General features: G+C 37.0%; 1 protein-coding gene across 11 annotated transcripts; it reads right to left on the reverse strand.

Annotated features, from left to right (window-relative positions):
* Window positions 1-336: 336 nt before the first annotated feature.
* LOC101257812 (alpha-1,3-mannosyl-glycoprotein 2-beta-N-acetylglucosaminyltransferase) lies at window positions 337-19,503 on the reverse strand. Of its 11 annotated transcripts, none has more exons than XR_011212260.1 (20): window positions 19,238-19,503; window positions 18,077-18,127; window positions 17,624-17,711; window positions 16,408-16,470; window positions 16,068-16,102; window positions 15,887-15,963; window positions 15,750-15,795; window positions 15,596-15,658; window positions 14,766-14,832; window positions 14,594-14,662; window positions 14,442-14,511; window positions 13,943-14,004; window positions 7,675-7,765; window positions 7,495-7,588; window positions 3,231-3,293; window positions 3,084-3,122; window positions 2,835-3,005; window positions 1,377-1,507; window positions 1,185-1,260; window positions 337-660 (listed from the first exon to the last, which is right to left on the reverse strand). XR_011212260.1 is itself a non-coding variant. In XM_004231053.5 (19 exons), the coding sequence occupies exons 1-18, from the start codon at window positions 19,310-19,312 to the stop codon at window positions 1,391-1,393; spliced, it is 1,341 nt and encodes a 446-aa protein (XP_004231101.1). In that variant the 5' UTR covers window positions 19,313-19,503; the 3' UTR covers window positions 337-660; window positions 1,377-1,390. The 11 variants fall into 11 exon arrangements, 8 of the variants coding, with proteins under 8 accessions (XP_004231101.1, XP_069146976.1, XP_010315422.1 ...); XR_011212259.1 differs by having other exon boundaries at window positions 1,185-1,263; XR_011212261.1 differs by lacking the exon at window positions 17,624-17,711 and having other exon boundaries at window positions 1,185-1,263; window positions 19,238-19,398.
* Window positions 19,504-20,652: the final 1,149 nt, after the last annotated feature.

The raw sequence follows: 20,652 nt of genomic DNA on the forward strand, positions 1-20,652 counted from the left end.
CATTTTTGTGTATCTAAGAACAATAATTAGCAAGGAAAGACTTGATTTTTATGGAATCTGTTAATTTTCTGATAAATTCACATACAATTAGAAGGATGAATATTTAGTTTCAGAATGAAGTATAGTTTAAGGATGACTTCGATCTAATTACTTTTCCATTTTGACAAATCAAGAAAAGACAAATTTTTTTTACTTATTACCCTCAAATCAATACCTAGAAAAAGTAGGATGTTTTAAAAATCTTAAACTTTTGATTGAATAATTATTTCGAGCATGTTTCACCCACTCTTCAATCATCATGTCTAGAAAGAGAGCCTGGGACATGTATAAATCACGTTTGAGTACTTAAAATGTGATTTTAAGGTTAAATCTCAAAACTAAAATGTCACGTGCTAAGATTTCTTCAAAGTTGCTCATAATCGTAACGTTCCTTCTTAGAAACGAAAAAGATTGTGTTTATGGGGGGCTACATTTCCTCCTTTTTGTTGTAACGAAAAACATTGTGTTTATGGGGGGCTACATTTCATCCACTCCAACAGTAGGCAGTGAGTTCCTTCCATTTACATTAAAATGTTGTATGCAGCTACTGCTAATCAAGCTTTTCGTGCCAGCTCTTTCAAATGTATCCTGCCAAATAAGTCTAAATTGTTGCTCACGCTCCTGTTGAATTGAGTAGAAAGACAAATACACATCAGGGAGTGAATTTGGAAGTCACAGAGCTTTTGGGATATCTAATAAATATCAAGTTCAAAAAATCCACCAAGTCATGTATGCTTTAATCCACAAAAAGAAGTTGGTTTAACAAAATGGGTGTTAAGGAGATGCCAGGAACTTGAATCCATTTAATTTATCAAATAGAGATTTTCAAAATGATGTTAATTTCTTGTTCTTTTGCAGTAGCTAACTATAAACTCATTCAAATGGGCTGGAGGGAGTAAAACGGAACCGTGTTGTAGCCTACTATGCTTAACTCAGCATATGAAAATGTGAGATAACTGCTAAGGGGCCCTTAAGTTATGATACAACTCATGTAAAGTGATGCATGTACACTGGACGAAACATCTGTTCACCCTAAGGTGGAGTCTATGTAGAGAGGATCAGACATACAAGTACAGACATAGAAAAGGACTGTGCGGGTCATGAGAGCAAGGGAAAAAAGAAGAAGAGAATGCACGTGTTTATACCTTGTAAACATAACTGGTCATCGGTTTGTTTAGATCGCAGTTATGCAAGTCTGGTTCTCTTTTTGTTTTCCCGAGCCTTCTAAAATGAGTATTTTCCTTAATCATGATGAATAAACAAAATTCTATGCAAAAACTATGAAAGCTGTGCATATAGAATACTAAATAGTTTTGCTAATTAGGGCATAAACTTACCAATCATATCTTTGCTAAGTATCTTCAACTCCAAGTTGTTGAAGAGAATCAGGGGCAATAAGGAACACACGTCTAGATGTTTGAAACCGGAAAACTACTATTCCTTTATATGCTGCCCGTGGTACACCATCCTGATGAAATGAACAGTTAATGCAAGTTTTACAGAAAGCAGAAGAACCATGAGCCCATGACAGAGGAAAAATCCAGTCACAGGCTCACAGCTACTGTGAGTAGAACTGTCCATGGTCCGGGGTAAGAACCAACATGGGGCCGGTCAATAATCCATATTAAACAAAGATTACCCTAACCCGTGTTTCACTTACATGTTGCATCACATCATGGCCTAATTTCAATTCCATGAATACCTTCCCCTAGAGTAGGACTGACCACCACCAACACCAACATACCAATGAAATCCCACAAAATGGAATCTGGGGAGGGTAGAGTATACACAAACCTTAACACTACCACTCGGATGTAGAGAGTTTCCTTCAAAAGACCCTTGGCTCAAGCAAATCAAAGTAGCAATTAAACGGGAAAAATGGTAGTGGAGAGAAACATGACAACTAATAGCAGAGGAGGACGATCATGAGCAACAAATGGGCCTTATAAGAATTTTATCTTCAAAATATGAAAACATAACATTAAATATAATCTAACTTTATAGCAACTTAGTTTGCATTTTTTTAAGAATATAGTAAACAAATTGACCAAGTAACCAAAGCCACAAATAAAACAAGTAAATGGCTAAAAATTAATCTAATTTTTTGAAAATCACCTCTTATTTCCTTTATGCTAATTCTATACATGTAGGTATATATTCCAGAACAAATATTTATTATAATATAATTTCAATATCAAAACATATGAATTATAATAATAAATATGTGAGGTCAGAACAGCCAGCCCACAGGCAATTAATACTATTCAAGTCCTGCCCATTGGCAAAGCTCAGTTTTTGGTCAAGCCCAGAAGCACAAAGTTGACTGGGCCCCAAGCCCATAGATCCCTACAAGTGAAAGGGGAAAGGGAAAGCATGCATTTCAATTTCACTCCTCTTCGCATCTCAGACCTAGAAGGGGATGAGTTGTGGAATTGGATTCTGATTACTCACTCTAACCCAAAGAGACCACCTGCCTTTTTCTTTTGTGCTGCAAAACTAAACCAGCAAACAGCAACTGTTCAAATCCATGCTATATCCAAATAATTTTTTTTAAAAAAAAACATACTACAGTGAAACAGTAAATCTCCAAGAGCTAAAAGTATAAAATCACGCATGAATATTGAACTCCTCAGCAGTCTATTTCAAAGTTAAGTATAATAGATGCCCAATATGCAATGCACAGTCATACCCAACATATGCAATAACTGCATCAAAGAACCCACTCAAGCAAATATGATCAAATCTAAGGTCATAATCAATTTTATATGAAATAGAAGGGGTCACATATGCATTACCTTCCATTCTTCAAAAATTCCAAACTGTCGTGCGATGTCTTCAAAGTCTAGTTGGTCTCTGTACTGAATACGCACATCACCATCTATGTTAAATGCTTTCAAAACAGCATCAGCTCCATGGATGGGCTTAGCCTTTTTAACCAAGTCTCCAAAGTGTTTTACATAGTTGTCCTGAGAACATGAAAGTTCAAGTTACATGCTTTCCTAAGTTCTTTAATCTTCCGCACATAATAATCCTCAAGTCATTACCTCCAAAAGGTAACTTAGGTCCATTGACTTCCAATCAACCTTCACACAAAATTCCAGGTAGAGTACATATTGTACAAACGAAAAAAATTGAGTAGACAAGAAAAAAGGGGTGATGGCAACAAATACACAAGGGAGATAGTAACATGCCTGGACATCATTTAGCTTAATTGGCTCAAGATACTGCTTAAAAAACTGCCCCAAACTAGAACCCTGTAAATAATAAAAGATTGTTGACAAAGTTCAAGGAGAAGTTTATTTGATAAAGAAAAAAAATTAAAAGCATCAAAAAGATGCACAAAAGCACTGTACAGGTGCAGTTAGAAGAGTAGATTACTAGAAGTCCTATGCTAGAGATAGGGAGAGAACAAAATCCAACAAAGACTGGGGAGAGCTTATAGGGGGAGAAAATGCTCCAACGACTTAAAAGATATTAAATATGTAGCTTTCAGGGAGTGGTGTATAGTTGCTAAACCATCAAAACACCTTCTGTTTTTCTGTCCTAAAGGTCCAAAAAAATGCATCCAGTAATCATTCTCCAGATCTTCCTGATCGATTTACCAATTTTCCATTAACTCCAGCTTCTGCAGGCATCTTTGACGCTTTCTGGTAACACCCAGCTGTCAAAAAATAGAAAGAAAGAAAAACATGCTCCAGATGTCTGAAATAACTGCAAAATGGAGGAATTTGTGTTTATTTGTTTCAATATTATGATGGCACATATAGCATTTGTAAACTATGTGAAAGGAATTTCTGTTCAAGTTATCTTGAGTGAGGCAGGCTTCATTTAGAGCAGTCCAACTGTAGCAGATGAATTTAGGGGACAGTTCTGACTGATGATATCTCAAGTCCTGACAGTATAAACTCCCAATGGACTTGTTCCCCAGATGAACTGTCTGAAAGTTGCTCACTGACATACAGTATCCCAATCTGCCTAGGAAGCCACGCAATTCACCAATTTCCCAGTCATTCACATTCCCCCTGAAGATTGGATTTCAAGAATTGGCTTCTATATTCTGAGAGACGGTAGCGCCAGAACTTCTAACAATTTGATAAATGTTAGGGAAGTCAGATAGCAAGGTTGAAGAGTCCTAACCATCTATCTTTCCAAAAATTAACTTTTGCCCCATTCCCAACTTGAAATCTGTTGTTCTGGCTGAACTTGCCCCAAAGGTTGATAATGTTCTTCAAAAGGCCTACCTTATGACGAGCCTGGAGACCTTTGTGCACCAGTTACTGTGTATCCCATGTTTGGCATTCACCACTCTTTTCCAGGTTAGCTGATCCTCCTCTTCATTCCTCCATAGCCATTTCATGAGTAAACACCTGTTCTGAAGAATACGGTTCCTGATGTCCAAGCCTCCCAGTGATTAACGCAGAGTTACTTTCTCCCGTTTTACCAGATGAAACTTATGGGCAGTGCTGTTATCTTCCCACAGGAAGTTCCTTCTAATTCTGTCAGCTTCTTCTGAATCCTTGAGGGGATAGGGGATAGTGACATTTATGTATGTAGGAATCAATCAAGGGTGTTGTTGATAAGAGTGAGCCTGCCACCCATTGATAAATACTGCATTTGCCATGTGGCTAACTTTGTTTCAAATTTCTCTGTTCCATTCCAAATTTTGTCAGATCTGTGTTTTTAGTAACCAAGGGTAATACCAGACGGGGGGTTTTTTTTTTTGAGAAGGTAACATTGTGAATATTCATTGAAACCAGTGCTTGGGTTGCACTAAACCATTGTCAAAAAGTAAGAAAACTGAATCTAAATCCTATCAGGAACCTAGGATATCTATAATGGATTCAGTGTCCTCTAAATACATTTGCTTATACCAGAAAAAAAAAAGCCTGATACAATTTAGTTTGATCTTTTGGAGACCACAATTCTTGCTCTCAAAACATCTAGCATTTCTTTCTTTCCAAACAGTCCACCAAATACAGGCTAGGACAATCCTCCATTTATCTCTATCTGCAGCTCCCACCCCTACTTCTCCCCAACTGTATAAAAGATGCGTGATTCTGTTAGGCATAGCCCAAGCAAAACCCCTGAGCCTAATGAAAATCCTCCATAGATGGGATGTTATTCTGCACTAGAGAAACAAATGATTGACTGTCTCAACCTGTTCCCCACATAAATAGCATGTAGAACACATGGAGAACTTCCTTTTCTTGAGATTTTCATGTGTTAAAATTGCTTCTCTTGCCGGAAGCCAAGTGAAACATGACACCTTGAAAGGGATTTTAGGTTTCCAAATCTGCTTCCAAGGCCATCTTGATTTAGCAACTTATATGCAGAGTTTACCTTGAAAGTGCCTTTGTTATTTCTGCTCCACCATAATCTATCATGTTCATCCCTTGTTCCTATAAAAGCTTCCCACCTTCCAAAAAAATCAGTCACGGTCTCGATTTTCCAATCATTGAAATTCCTTCTAAACTGGAAATTCCATCCATGTTATGTCCAAACCTCAGCTACACTCACTTGTTTATTCACTGCCAAGTCATGCATCTCTGCAAATATGCTTTTCAAGCTAAAGTTGCCCAACCATTTATCCTCCCAAAATGAAGTCTTGATACCATTTCCTACCCTGATGGTCATATTAATCTCCAAGAGAGGCCACAAGATTCTGATGGATTTCCATTGGCTTACCCCATATGGTGTAAGGACCTCCTTTGTCATCCACACGTTCTTCTCTCCATATTTTACTTGAGTTACTTTTCCCCAGTGTGGTTGAGGCTCTTGAGAATACCTCCATAACCACTTTAGTCTAAGGGCTTTGCTCTGCTTTTTCAAATTCCTTACTCCAAGACCCCCATGTTTCTTCCCCCAGAGAACCTTGTTCCACTTGACTAAATGTTTGACAGTGGAATCATTTTCCTCTGTCCCTTTCCATAAGGGAATCCCTCCTAATTTTATCAAGTCTTTGTATCACCCCATTAGGAATAGGGAACATGGACATCATGTAAGTAGGTAAGGCATCCACAACTGAATTAATGAGAGTGACTCTGCCTCCTAAGGAGATATATTAAGATTTCCATCTGGTAAGCTTTTTCTCTCACTTTTCAATCACTGGGTTCCAGATGTTCAAAGCCTTTGATTTGGCACCTAAGGGTATGCCCAGGTAAATGGTAGGCAAAGAACCTACTTCCCCTCCCAAAATCCAAGACAGTTCCTCCATATTAGAGACATTATTAATAGGATAAACTGACTCTTTCTCCAGTTGATATGCAAACATGAGACTCCTTCAAACAACACCAAGATTGACCTTAAAACCAATAGTTGGGAAGGAACCTATCTCACAGTAATGTATTTCAGCCAACAAATCCAGATTTTGCATTTCAGTGACAAGGTAGATAATGCTCTTTAACATGTTGATGTGGAGTTCAGAAGGAGTTTCAAAAATCTGAAGTGCCAAATTCATCTGTAACACTTTTGCTCCACAGAAGATCAAAGTGCCAAATTCAAGTATCTTGGTTTAATTCCTAAGGCAACTGAATAGGATTTTAGCTACAAGAGAAGTGATTTTGACAGTGGAGAATCTTAGGAGATGAAAGGCTGTCTGCTTGAGCTGGTATTTCCATTGTAAGGAGGTGAGTGAGGAGGACTTGGACCATACTTAAATACACTGCAAATTAGCTACGAAGTTATGGGAGGATATCTTAGATGGTTTGGAGTTTCTTGGGTAATGCCAAGATCTGTAAAGGAGTTGATGTTCAACTGGAAGAGTGGAGCTAGAAGTAGAATGCACAAGGCTTGGAATGTTACCCTCTTGCTTAAATGTGGGTCATTTGGGAAGAGAGAAATAGAAGAGCCTTTGAAGGGGTGGAGATGAGCTTTGGTCAACTGGGTAGTAGTCTCCGCCTCTTCATTTTCTTTTGATGCACCCATGTAGTTCCTGTTTGTATAGAAGATTGGGAGTCCTTTGGAGACGACCAGAGTTTGTATGTTTCTCCTCCTTTTGGTATCGCACTTGTATATGGCCAAGTTGGCCTTGTTATTATTAATGAAAACTTTTACTTGATCAAAAAAGATACAAGTGTCATCTACATATCACAGGTGAGACTCGAGAGATAGTCAATGTATTGCCTATAGTGGTGCCAATTTCAAAACCTTGAATCCATTGCAATCCCTGACTTTATCAAAATATTGCTCAAGCCTTTCAAACAAGTTGGGGCTTGCTATAGGAATACCCAACTTCTTTGTTGAGATAGTGGAAATTGATAAATTTTCCATAGTTATCACCTATCAGTATCTGTTTCACAAGGTAAAACAGCGGTAGAAGGAATGACAAACATTTTTTCTCTTGAGAAGTATCTAAATGAATGAAATCAGCAATATCAATCACACTATTGAAGACAGATTCAAGTTCAACTACATTTAATGAGCCAAAGCCATCTAGCTCATCTTTTATACACATACATGCTCACCAAAATTGTACGTTCTGCAAACTTCTGGGCGAATAAATTGTCGACCTCTGTGATTTTCTTTGAGCCTCAGCCAGTCATCCCAGTAAGTAAAAGTAAGGTCAAAGAAAATTTTTTAAGGTTCCAAAGGCAGTTAATTTATGCAAGAAATAAGCACATCAGTTGGAAAGGATATGCCTTCGGCCACTTTGGAGATAGTTCGGACCAAGTTGATTTTGAAAGCATCCATCCAAGACCAGGAAAAAAGTCTGAGCGGTAAAGAGCATCTGCAGTGTAAAATGCAAAGCATTTCAGTGAGATTAGAAAAGTGAACCCTGTTTACTTTGCTAAAAGAACACCTACATAGTATCAATATATTCCACAACATCGAGCAGTACAATGGGATTAATCTCCATGGACTATACAGTTTCGAACAGCTCAACAATGACATGAATGGGTCAAAAAATTGTTTTTTTATTTCATCTTTCACAGTCCAAAATATCCATTGAAGCTCGCACTCATAGAAAGGACTATGGAGTCCCGAAAAGAGAAATATAGATTTCTCTTTTGACAATCTTAGACATAATCATTTGGGGTACATGTAAAGAGGGGGAATACACAGTCAAGGAAAGGCATGATCTAATGTGTTGACAGGGGAATTCTGGAGGATTGGCCTTGGAAGCATGATTTGAGGACCAGGCTACCACTCAAAGTTACATGTCTAGTCTGAACAACTCTTAAATAATGCTTGCTTGACACTAGATAATCTTAGCAGAAAGAAAATTACTCAAGTAAATAGATGTTATTTATGCAAATAGAATCTTGAGAGTGTTAGCATCTGTTTTTGCACTGCCTCATCACCACTGATATTTGGAACTTTTTCTTCTCTCTGTATGGCCTTTCTAGGAGTATACCCAGGTTGATCAAGGAGTCAGTTGGATCTCTTTCAGAGTCGACAAAGTCATCAAGAAAAACTGGAGGATGATCCCAGCAGTCATTTTGGTTATCTGGAATGGAAGGAACCGCAGATGCTTTGATGGAATATCACCTCCTACCCACTCTCTGAAGACTATATCATTAGTTAATTTGTCCAGTTGGATTCGCTACCACCTGTTAATACTGTCGACATGTTTTTGGATTTCATTAGCTCCTTAGCTTTAGCTTTAAGCTACTTGTACTAGTGCTGAAATGTTTTTTGCCCTACTGTACTGGAGCTAACTGGTCACACCTTTTTTTTTAAAAAAAAAAAGGTAACGATTTGTATTATAAACTAGTACTTATGTAGTACTGAAAGCCCCTTCACAGAAAAGTATGAAGATCTAGGAACAAAAACAGCAAGCCTAGCATGATTCTAATACTTCTAGGATTGCTTCTGCATCTACAGGGGAACTCTTTGTACACCAAAAACATAATAACAGAATACAATCTGTTTTGATCATTTGTATGGATCTACTTCTATCCTCAAAGCTTCTAGCATTCCTTTCTTTCCAAATGGTCCACCAGATGCATGCTGGAATTGTCCTCCAAAAACTTCTGTTCTTTGCCTCAATTCCTGCTTCCTCCCATCTTGAGAGTGTCAACAATCGTGCTAGGCATTGTCCATTGAATGCCTCTGAGATTGATGAAAATCTTCCACAATCGTTCAGTGATTTTGCAATGTAAGAACAAATGCCTAACTGTCTCAGCTGCCTCCCCACATAAACAACAATGTGTCACCGGAATGTTGTTTCGTTTCCTCAAATTCTCATGTGTTAGTACTGCCTCCTTTGCTAACAACCAAGTGAAGCATGCCACCTTGAGTGGAATTTTGGTTTTCCAGATTTGTCTCCAAGGCCAATTGAGGGTTAGAGGAACCCTATTCATGACCTTGTAACCTGAACTCACTTTGTATCTTCCTTTGTTGTGCTCTGTCCACCGTAGGCAGTCCTCCCCTTCCATCAAACCTTGAAATGATTCCAACCTCTTAAAGAATTCAACTAATCTACAAACTTCCCAGTCATTTAAATTCCTTCTGAGAGATAGATCCCAACCTTGGAGAGACCACATTTCAGCCACTGTTCTGTCTTTATGTAGTGCTAAGTCAAAGATGACAGGGAAGATCTCTGACAAATTTTGATTACCAAGCCATCTATCTTTCCAGAATTGTGTCCTGACACCATTTGTGTACTGTTATAGTAGTATGATTCCTTAGGGAAGGCCACCAGTTCCTAATTGATCTCAAATCAGTAACACCATAGGGATTGGTTGCTTCCTTGGTGACCCATGAATCCATCTCGCCGTACTTCAGTTTAATCACCTTGCTCCACATTGAGTGTGGTTCATAAGCATATCTCCACAACCATTTCAGCTTTAGAGCCTTGCTTTGGTTTTTCAAATTTTTGATGCCTAAACCTCGTTTTTTCTCTTGATCATAACTTCTCATTTTACCAGATGGTATCCCTTTATTTTCTTGTTTCCTTGACAGAAAAAATCCCTTCTTAGTTTATCCAATCTTTGTACTATTCCTGCAGGTATTGGAAACAAAGTTAGCATGTACATAGGAAGGGCATCCAAGACTGCATTTATTAAAGTGAGCCTGCCCCCCTTTGATAAATATTGTGCTTTCCATTTGACCAGCTTCTTCTCACATTTCTCCAAGAAACATTTCTCCAAGACGTAATTCCAAATTTCTTTGGATTGTGATTTTGCTCCCAGTGACATCCCTAGGTAGATAGCAGGTAGTGCTCCCACCTCGCCTCCTAGAACTGAGGCCAAGAGCTCCATATTAGAGACCATTTTTATGGGATATAAATGGCTCTTTCCCTGGTTGATGTTAAGACCTGACATACCTTCAAAAAGCACCAAAATGACCCTAAGGTATCTTAGTTGTTCCTCATCTGCATCACGAAAAATTAAAGTGTCATCTGCATACTGGAGATGTGTTACCTCCAAAGTCCTCTCATTATAGACACCTCAAATCCCGTGATCCACCTATTTGATTTAGCTATCTTGATCATGTTGTTAAGTCCCTCCATGGCAAGAATAAAGAGGAATGGAGATAAAGGATCCCCTTGTCTGATTCCTCTTTGGGCTTAAAAAAAACTTCGGGAGCACCATTAATGAGGACAAAAAGCTTTAATGTTGAGATGAAAAATGTATCCATCTAAACAACTTTTCTCCAAATCCCAATTTCCGGAGTATATTGAGAAGAAACCCCAGTTAACATGATCATAAGCTTTCTCAATGTCCAGTTTGCATAGGATGCCTGGTTTTCTTTTGACCCACTCAGAGTCTATTGCTTCATTTGCTATTAACACCGCATCCATGATTTGCCTTCCTTCGATAAAAGCCATCTGTTGGGAGTCTACCAGCTTGTACATCACCCTTTTGATTCTTTCTGTTAAAACTTTAGACTAAAATTTATAGAAACTGCGTATCAAGCTTATTAGTTTGAACTCTTCAAGTTCCTTTGCTCCTTTCTTCTTTGGGATTAAGGCAATATAGGTAGCATTGACACTCTTCTCAAACATTTCCTGCTCATAGAAATTATGGAATGCTGCCATGATGTCATGCTAAAGAGTTTCCCAACATTTGATGAAAAAACCCATTGTGTAACCATCAGGTCCTGGGGCTTTGTCAATGGCACATAACTTCAAGCATTTAATAACTTCCTGCTCCTCAAACTTTGCCTGTAGTTGTGATCTTTCTTCCTCTTATATTGAAGGACAATTCACTAAATTTCCATCAGGTCTCCATTTTTCTGTTTCAAAATACAGTTTCTCATAAAACTTAATGATTTCCTCCCTTACTCTGTCTCGTTCTGTGATGATCTTTCCCTCTACTTCCAACTGGTCAATATGGTTGCTTCTTTTGTGGGCATTTGCATTGTGGAAGAATTTTATATTGTTGTCTCCTTCCTTCAACCACTAAATTCTAGCCTTTGTCTCCAAACACATTCCTCATTTTTTATCAGTTCTTCGTACTCCATAAAGATCTCTACCTTCAAAGTAGCCTCTTCCTCTGCCAATGCTCTTTGGTCACACCTTTTGTAATTTGGCATCTTCCTGATGCAGATTCAATGATAATCTCTATTAACTTTGTCAAACACTCTGATGAACCAATTTTTCAACTTTTCCCTTTTTCATTAGTACCCAGAGTTTGAAACAAAAAGAGAAGTTAAAACTCATTCTATTCTCACACTATCACTCTGTTAGTACCCTTTTAGTCTACCAACAGTTTTATGCATGGAATTTAAATCAGTAGCTATTAATTATGTTTTTCTGTATTCTCTGTAATAGTCCTCTATAGCAGTGTTTTCCCTGTAGCAGTTGTTTGTTGTGTATTATGTGTCGTAGTTATTAGCAGTAAGGAGGTTATTCCTCCACTTTCTCATTTCAGTAGTAGGAAGTTACTTCCTTGTTATTAGGTGGGTGGTTAATCACCAACGTTGTCTTTAAGTTATTTGAATTCAATGGAAAGAGAAGCAAGAAAATTTGTACTTCAAACTCAAGAGATTGCAGGTTCTCTCTCAACAAACCAGCACCATAGGTAGAAAAAAGAAAAATTTAGATTTTATCTTGCAGTGTCACGTAACTAGATCCATAACAGGGGATCATAACAACTTGGTATCAGAAAAGGGAGTTACGGGAGACCAAATTCAACATCAACACAAGCACAATTAGTGAATTTGTTCCAAGAAGAACGTGCAGCCAATTTAGCCAGACATGAAGCAACAAATGCTCGCTTGGATGCACTCACACGGGATTTAGTAAATCCCAAGGTCGATTCTGATTCAACTGAACATATCAGTCACAATCGGGGTTGGAAAGGTAAAAAAAAGAGTGTCAGGAGGGGAGGGTCAGGATCAGAAACATGTGGAAGTTTCATCATTTCTCGACATATAAAACTGGATTTCCCACGATTTAATGGCCAAGAGGACCTTTTGGGATGGTTGAACAGGTGTGAACACTTCTTTCAACACCAACGAACTCTGGAAGAAGAAAAGGTTGGACTTGCTTCTTTTCATTTGGAGGGCAGTGCACAACTTTGGTTTCTTCAATTAGAGACAGATCTGCCTCAATTGACTTGGGATGACTTCAAACATCATTGTAACCTTCGTTTTGGGCCACCAATCAGTAGTCAGAAAGTGAGAGAATCGGCTCAGCTACGCCAAATCGGGTCTTTGGCAGATTTCCAAGAAACATTTGAGCAGTTAATTTCGCGGGCTGGTACACTTACACAATCACAAAAAAACTGAACTTTATATCGGCAGTCTTACTGATTATATAGGAATTGAGGTCGAGTTACATATTTTTCTAGATTTGGCTACGGCGATGAATTTATACCGACTTTAGGAACGCAAGGAACAACCTACTTGTTCGCAATTGTTAGATGCTTTTAAATCAAAGACAACAGATTTCTCACCTCAACAACATGTCAGATTCGTGAAGAAACTGACCAATTCTGAAATGATGAAGAAGTTATTCTGGATTGATTTGATTAACGATGAAGAAGAATTACTTGACAAACTTTGTGCTTTAGGACAAGCGTGATTTGAAGGATTAGAGTACTGTTAGTACCTTTTAATCTACCAGTACTTTTATGCACGGTAATTAAATCAGTAGCTATTAATTATGCTTTTCTGTTTTCACTGTAATAGGTCTTCTGTAACAGTGTTTTCCCTGAGTTGTTTTCTGTGTATTCTGTGTAGTAGTTATTAGCAGTAAGGAGGTTATTCCTCCGCTTTCTCATTTTAGTAGCAGCAGGAAGTTATTTCCTTGTTATTAGGTGGGTGGTTAATCACCAATGTTGTATTTTGGTCAAGTTTTTGAGTATTTCAAACTCAAGAGATCGCAAGTTCTCTCTTAACGAACCAGCAGCACCATAGGTAGAAAAAATAACTTCAGATTTATCTTGCAGCGTCCCGTAACTAGATCCATAACAGGGGACCAGAACACAATCTTATCCAATATCCTTGAGTGAGCGGAGAATCTTTAGACAACCACAATAAATAGGTGACAACTTTGTAGAAAAAGAAAGAGTCACAGCCCGGTGCTTCATCCTGACACTTATATTAGCATGAGTAAAATGATTCAAGCTCAAGTTGATTAAAAGAATATTGGTTGATCTAGGAGAAAGACGATGCCAAAGAAATTCAGGAACCAGTAACAGAAAGAGAGGCATGTGGTAGACAAATACAGGAATCAGTCATGGAAAAGGAATAAAGAAAAAACTGCAGAAATACACCAAAAATAAAAGTACGCAACATCAAATCCCTGCTGCTGTTTTAGGTTTTTCCAAGGAACCAGAAACAAAATGGAAGTAGAACCATTCAACATAACAGAAACAAGAAACAATCTGCTCTAAGCAGTGTGTTTAAGTTTCTTTATTGAATTAACCAATAAACATTTCAAGTGAGACAGGAAATAGTTCAAAAGAAAACTCATAACCACCATTCCCAAAAGAGGAAGAAAGATATAACTTACAAGGATCTTGGACGAACTGCCTTTGTCCATTGTCATTCCAAGATGAAATAGCCATAATCGACCTGGGATGTTCACCACAAGGATGTAAAAAATGTTATACTTGGAATATTGAGAATAGGCATTTTGCAATCTGTCATCATGTTTTAGGCCAGGTCCCATTTTTTTAGGTTCACTATCCCACTTAGCATATTTGGCCACAAGTTTATGTAAGCAGAAGTTTTTAGTCCTTTTGCTAAAAATGTTATATAATCAAAAATGGAAATTTATCCCCAGCGCTTCCATCGATTTTCTCCTACCACGTGCCTGGGAGAGAAAGAGATCTTGGATGGCTGTAGAATATGATCCAATTATGTTGGTTCTTTAAAAAAATGATCCAAAAGGTTGAATGGGGGGGAGTTGGCCAACAAGAGGAAAAAAATAGATTTTCCTGATACAAGGATGAAGTGAACAATCCTTTGAATGTAAGCATGGAAAATCTGGGTCCTTGAGAATGCCTTACTTGTCTCTGTCAAGAAGAGTAGCTCCAGCCTCAAAGTAGTCAAAAAAATCAGCCGCAATTTCCATATCATCTGCATGTCAGAAGCAAAAATATTGTGAGAAGAAAAAGTGCAGAGAATATGCAACATAGTGATTAAGATAGATCAGCGGTACCTTCTAGTATGATAACACGGCTAAAATTATGCTTGTGAAACAGCTGATCCAATGCCCACTTGTAATGACCTAAGGAAAGAGTGGTCCAGTGGTTAATGCAAAACTAACACTAGTTGAAATAAAAATGAGCAAAGGAAAAAGTTGAAGGAGAAAAAGCAAAAAAAATCCTTACGTGCAATCTTGTAGTATGCAACCAGTTCCCCTGGTCTTTCAGTATGCACAGGTTCAAAATCCAAGTGCTGTCGATTAAAAATCAAAAAAGGTCTTTTATTAAGAAAGTCAATAAAAACTGCCAAGAAGAGTTTGATACAAAGATCAAACAGAAGCAATGCTTGTAACTACACTTTATAATGTAAGGCCAGAACTGTTATCACTAATCACCAAAAGATTAGATAAAGACTAAAGTAACTACAGCTACCTTAAGCTAAACGAAAAGAAGCTAGCTTCATTCCCATGCAAGTAAAGCATTTATCAGAACAAAATTTAGCCAATTGATATGTTATAAAACTATGAACCTTGTAGATCAGTAGATGAGTATTTATACAAAACAGAAGTATGGCTAATCAAACAAAGAGAGAGAAGGAAATCATATATATGTATATATATACATATATATCTTAAAAGAATAAATCAAACTACACATGCCTCTTCCACTTGTATAGCTAACGGGGGGGAGGGCAAATTGTCACACAATGAATGAATGAAGTATTAAAAGAGTTAAAATGATTAGGATAACATTTAGATGTCAAATATTGATTATGTATTTTTTCCCTTTCCATTTTTACTAGATAAAAACTCCTTATGGGTAATTTTTCTACTAACTTGTTTCACCAGTACACGATCTTGTTACTGGAATGACGATGATTGAGCATTGGAACAATGAATTCATATTCTTAAGTCTATACTTTTTCTCCAAGTAAGGATCAGCCTGATTTAAATTTGACAGATAGATATACCCCAAATAAATTTCATTTTCCCTTTCTCAAGCGATAGGAAAAGTACCTGCATATACGTCAGTTGATCATAGCTCAAAGCAAGCTTTCTAACATCAGGATTCGATCCATCCTGCCAAAGGGAAGTAGAACGAGAAGTAGGCTCAGCAAGACAAAGAAGACAAGCATGCAATAGAAGGCTATGAGGGAAAATAAATGGGTACCTGGGATATGAAAAGAGGATATTTTGATGCAACAGATGTTTGGTATCTGATGACAACAATGGAAATACCGGGCTTATCAGCTGAGGCATCTAGTATGTCATGAGAAGCAGATAAAATTGTTTTGATAGAAAGCATACTTTAAGATGGATTTTATAGTCTTCTCCAGGTAGTCAGAACGACTGCAAGCCATAACAACTACAGCTGCCACTGGCATCTAGTAAATATAGTAATTAGTTGATGAACAAAGATTTGACAGAATTGAGGTCACCAGATGGTGGTAGCAAATGTATGACTGAAGATGTGGGAATGTATATAAACCTGCACATTTCCGATTAACTTTTTTATGCCCTTACCTGTAACAGATAAATTAACAACATCAAATATATAAATAAGTTCAAATACTTGTAGGCATGAGTATATATTTATGTATTTAATGATAAGATAAGATTCCTTGTAGGCATGACTTAACTAGAATAGAATTTAGAGCTCACAACATTAATAAACTCAATGTATGAACTGACAAATTGACATTAACAGGTCTTTATTTATCACATACAATGGGTATATATTTTGCAGGTGTACATTTCATACTACTGCGACTAAAAGCAGCGGCTTTTGACAAAAAGCTGAAAGAAGAAAGAGGAGTTTATCGACTTACTTTCAAGATCCTGAACAAGAGCCCTTAATTGTCGGCACTCCTGGTCCTGGCGCTTCATTTGTTCTGAAATGTAGCAAGATAAAGATAAGGGAAGTACAACTACCCATAACCCTTCATATAAAAAGTTAAAAAGCATTGTTTTTTTTCGATTGGTACAGAAATTATTTGAGATCTACATTATCACAGAAAGAACAAGGAAAAATGCATTGAAAGAGAAACATGAAGAAACTGAACAGGTCTAATGCGCCAAGTTGCATCAAGGCCATTTACAAGGAGTCGAGCACGAGATCTCCAAGCATTACAAGGACAATTTATGAAGATGGAAGTGCTTGAGCATATTTTGATGTCATCCCAGGGATCTCATGTCATGAAGATAGCCTTAGAGGACAAAATAGGAGGGATCTATGACTAAACATATGGACTTTATCTCAACCATAAGTCAAGAACAGCCAGATGCGGCAGGTACAGAAGCGACATATGGCCCGCAGAATTACTTATGCCCTGTACCTTGGACTGTATCTCAGAACTGGACACTGCCCAGATTCAGGCCTGAACCGCATGTCACGATTAGCAGAGCAATTTGGCTAATTTTACAATTTTCAAGGGATGTCACTTAAGGCGTTTTTTGTAATAATTAGCCTAAACTATAGATAGTTGAAACTATCTTGATAGACTTAGTCTTAATGAATATTGGTTTTCTTCTCTTTGAGAGATTTGAGAGCTTGGTTTTGTTGAACCTTTGTTTGAGAGGTGAGTTTCAAGGTGAATTCAACTCCCTTGAGGTTCATCTTAAAGCTTAGGTGTTTTTTTCGGATTCAACAATTGAAGGTTTTGGTTATCTTAGAACCATAATTGTCAATTAATTCCATACTTGTGTTCTATCTATTTATCTTTTACTTTCTTGTTCTTAGATTAGGGTTTCTTTTGGTTTCCGCATTGCATCAAGGTCCCATCCTCACTGCTCATCCATGAAGATATCTCGCAATATACAACACAAAAACAATAATTGTTTAAAAAGAGAACAGATCTATACCATTTTTTCCACCACACTCGTATACAATAGGACGGAACTTACGTAAGATTTTCAAGATATACGATTTCCAATAGATCCATTGTCGAATGGAGGATTACGAATGAAGGAAATAAATCCATTTCTAACATAGTTAGAAAGAGGACAAAAAAGAAAGAAAAGATTACACCGGAGAACACAGTGCACCTTCAAGAGCCACTACTCTTCCTTGCTGCTGGCTAATCTTGTCAATAAGCAACCTAGTCTGACTTGTACAATGATTTTCTGCTTCAATCTGTGTCATTCACATGATTTGTACACATTATTAGCAATTAAAAGCTATTTTCTTCTTTCTTTAGCTACATCATTGACGTAGGATGCAGTTGTGTGTTGCTAAGAAAATGCAAAAGAAGATTAAGCAATCTCCTGTTGAGAAGAAAAGAGAGGATTTTCGGAATGAATATTTGAACTGTTGAAGGATACCTTCAAGTAGAGCATATGAAGCTTTTCGAAACGCTTGTTAAAAAAAAAGCTTTTAGAAACATTATGTTCATAATACATGACAAGAATTATAAATACATAAACGATAGAACACAGGAAATATGTCTATGGTATTTAGATTCCATTCGGAAGGATGACTAGATGAGCCTAGATACTTACCGCAGCAGCAAGGCGGTCTGCATATTCTGACTGTGTCACGAAAAGCCGCATCTGAGAAATGTAGCAAAAACAACCACTTAAAATATACCTACTTCGCCATTAAGCAAACAGTAATCCAGTTAGGTAATTTCTTCTCATAACACCAATGTCAACAGAACCAAGTAACCTCATATGTAAAAATAAAGATAAAACAAGCTAATCATGCAAAGAAAGGATTGCTTGGGGTAGTGGACAAGTTATGGCTTTACCTAAGCAATATAAACTTTTCTCTTTATAATAGTGATATCAAGGCTACCTTTTGTGAACCTCGACCAATCCACCAGGTACTTACTATCTTCTAGCAACACAAGTATTGAGTAACTACATCCACTAAGCTTAGGCAGATGCAAGGAATTTCTGTACTTTTTCCTCTGTTCGAATTCCAATCTTGGTTCCCAATTTCGCCACAGCAATTTCTCGGTCGCTAGGCCAGCCCCTTGTGACTTAAAATTCATATGTTGCTATTTTCTTTTGTTGGAAACATCATAAAGAGATAAAAGAGATACTAAAACCGAACCAATACAGTATGGTAACGTAAGTTATACGCATAAGTTGGCGCAGTATCGTCAGAATATATTTGGGGAAACTTTCAATTTCATTACCTACAAGCTATAAGAATTTTCAATTGCATGGCTTCCGATAATTTTTGGACATTTGAATGTCAATTCTTTGCTAAGCACTGACTCTATCTCTGCCAAGGGGAATTGCAAGCCAAATCCTAAAAGAGAGACCAGTGGCCTAGCTAAGTTTGTTGAAGGAAGGTTCAAGTAAATCTCTTTAGCGGAAATATCACATTGTACAAATAGGGTAAAAGCAGCTAGTTTTGTACAAATAATTTTTTGCATCCCCTTGATGGTTAAGCAATTCATTGGTTGTGCAAGTTTGCATTTCTTTTTAGCCAAACCCCTCATTAGATGATTAATGTAGTTGACCCGGAGGAGCTCGGGATTTAAAGTTATAGTCGTTAGTGGAATTGTTCTATAGCTTCATAAGAGATTCTAACTCAACTGACAATTAGGTTCACTAAAGATACCAAATTGTGTTAAATTACAGAAAAAATCGCTGAGATGAAATGAATAATAGTTATATGCGTATAGATCTGAGAGGAGGCCAGAAGATAACCTGTATGTAGATGAAGGCGAGAGCAGCCACGACGAGAAGGTACCGTAAATCAAAGCAAAACTTGTTTCCTCTCATCTCTGCCAAATGCGAAATTGAATTCTAAGGGTTTCTCAGTTCCGAGTGTTGCCTCACATAGGATCAAGTCAATAACGGTCTCTTCCAATTACATCACAGACTCTAATTTGTTTATAGGCTTAAGAGGAAAGGATCAATAGTCCATTTTTCTCTGGGTTAAAAAGATTCAATTGATTCTTGAGTTTTCACGTAGAGCATTAATAGTTTTTAAAAAAAAAAATTAGTATATTTTTTTTTCCAAAATTTTATTTATTTTTAGCATTAATTTTATTCATAATCTACGTATAAAATGTTTAATCATAATTTATTTTGTTTAATAGAAATCGTAGTGCTCCATGTGAAAACTTAAAGATCACTTTTGAGTCTTAAACCAAAGGTGATGAATTATTTTGAGCCTTTCCTCGCTTAAGTAATATACAATGAGATTTGAACCTTAGTACAACAACACTAAAAGAGTCTTAAGTACTCATCCTAGAATCACTGGGCCAACTATATGATTTATTCGTTGGGTGCTCTATGTTAATTTTATACAAATACCTATCGATTTCTACATAGATATATATATTTCGTAACGAAGTTAATGGGTGCTCGAATATCCGGCGAACACCATGTGAATCCGTCCCTGTTTTAAAATATATTTTAATGATAAAAGTAAAATAAAATTTTGTATCCCGAAAAAATCCACCCACCCAAACCTTCAGGGTTGACGGTACCCATCAAATTTTAGGCCCCTCAGCGTGGTCTTTTTTACTTCTTCTTCTTCATCATAAATTAAAAATGGTAAATTATTTAGACTAATTTTTTTAAAAAAAAAAAAAAACTTTAATAGTTACATTGTTGCCAATCAACTCAAATTCTTTTCTTTCTACCCCATTAGATCAATCACTCTTTTCTCCTTTATATAATAAACGGATCAACAATGGCGAAATATCCAATATCTTTCACTTTAATAGCATCAAAATTTCTACTTGTTACCTCTGTCTTTTTTTCATTAGTAATCATTTATCACAATTATAATAGATAATAATAAACTTTTGCCTGATAAAACCAATTCATATTATTACCATCGGAATGAATCGATTTTTGCCTAAATATTGAAGATATAACATCTACAACAAAAAAATTAGAAGAAGAAGAAGAACCGGAGAGGGTGAGAGACAGAGAGTGAGCAGGAGGGTGTGGGGTGGGTTGTGCACTTGTGTACGAAAAATTATGGAGATGGTCAATATAAATAGTGCAGGGGTGCAATTTTGGGCGGGGAAAAAAAGAGTACATTTTCAAAAAAAAAGTTAAATTCTTTTTATCCCTTTTCATTAGTTTTAGTATATAAGTTAGAAAAA

This window comes from Solanum lycopersicum, chromosome 1 (assembly GCF_036512215.1).
Source record: "Solanum lycopersicum chromosome 1, SLM_r2.1".
Taxonomy (NCBI): Eukaryota; Viridiplantae; Streptophyta; class Magnoliopsida; order Solanales; family Solanaceae; genus Solanum; species Solanum lycopersicum.

Excerpts from the sequence above, each read along its gene's own strand:
- LOC101257812 (XM_010317120.4), bottom strand. The coding sequence starts at position 19,312 with ATGAGAGGAAACAAGTTTTGCTTTGATTTACGGTACCTTCTCGTCGTG. Across the intron at positions 15,796-15,886 it reads ACTATAAAATCCATCTTAAA|ATACCAAACATCTGTTGCAT; the intron begins GTATGCTTTCTA and ends TGTTGTCATCAG. Across the intron at positions 14,005-14,441 it reads ACTCTTCTTGACAGAGACAA|GTCGATTATGGCTATTTCAT; the intron begins GTAAGGCATTCT and ends TGAACATCCCAG.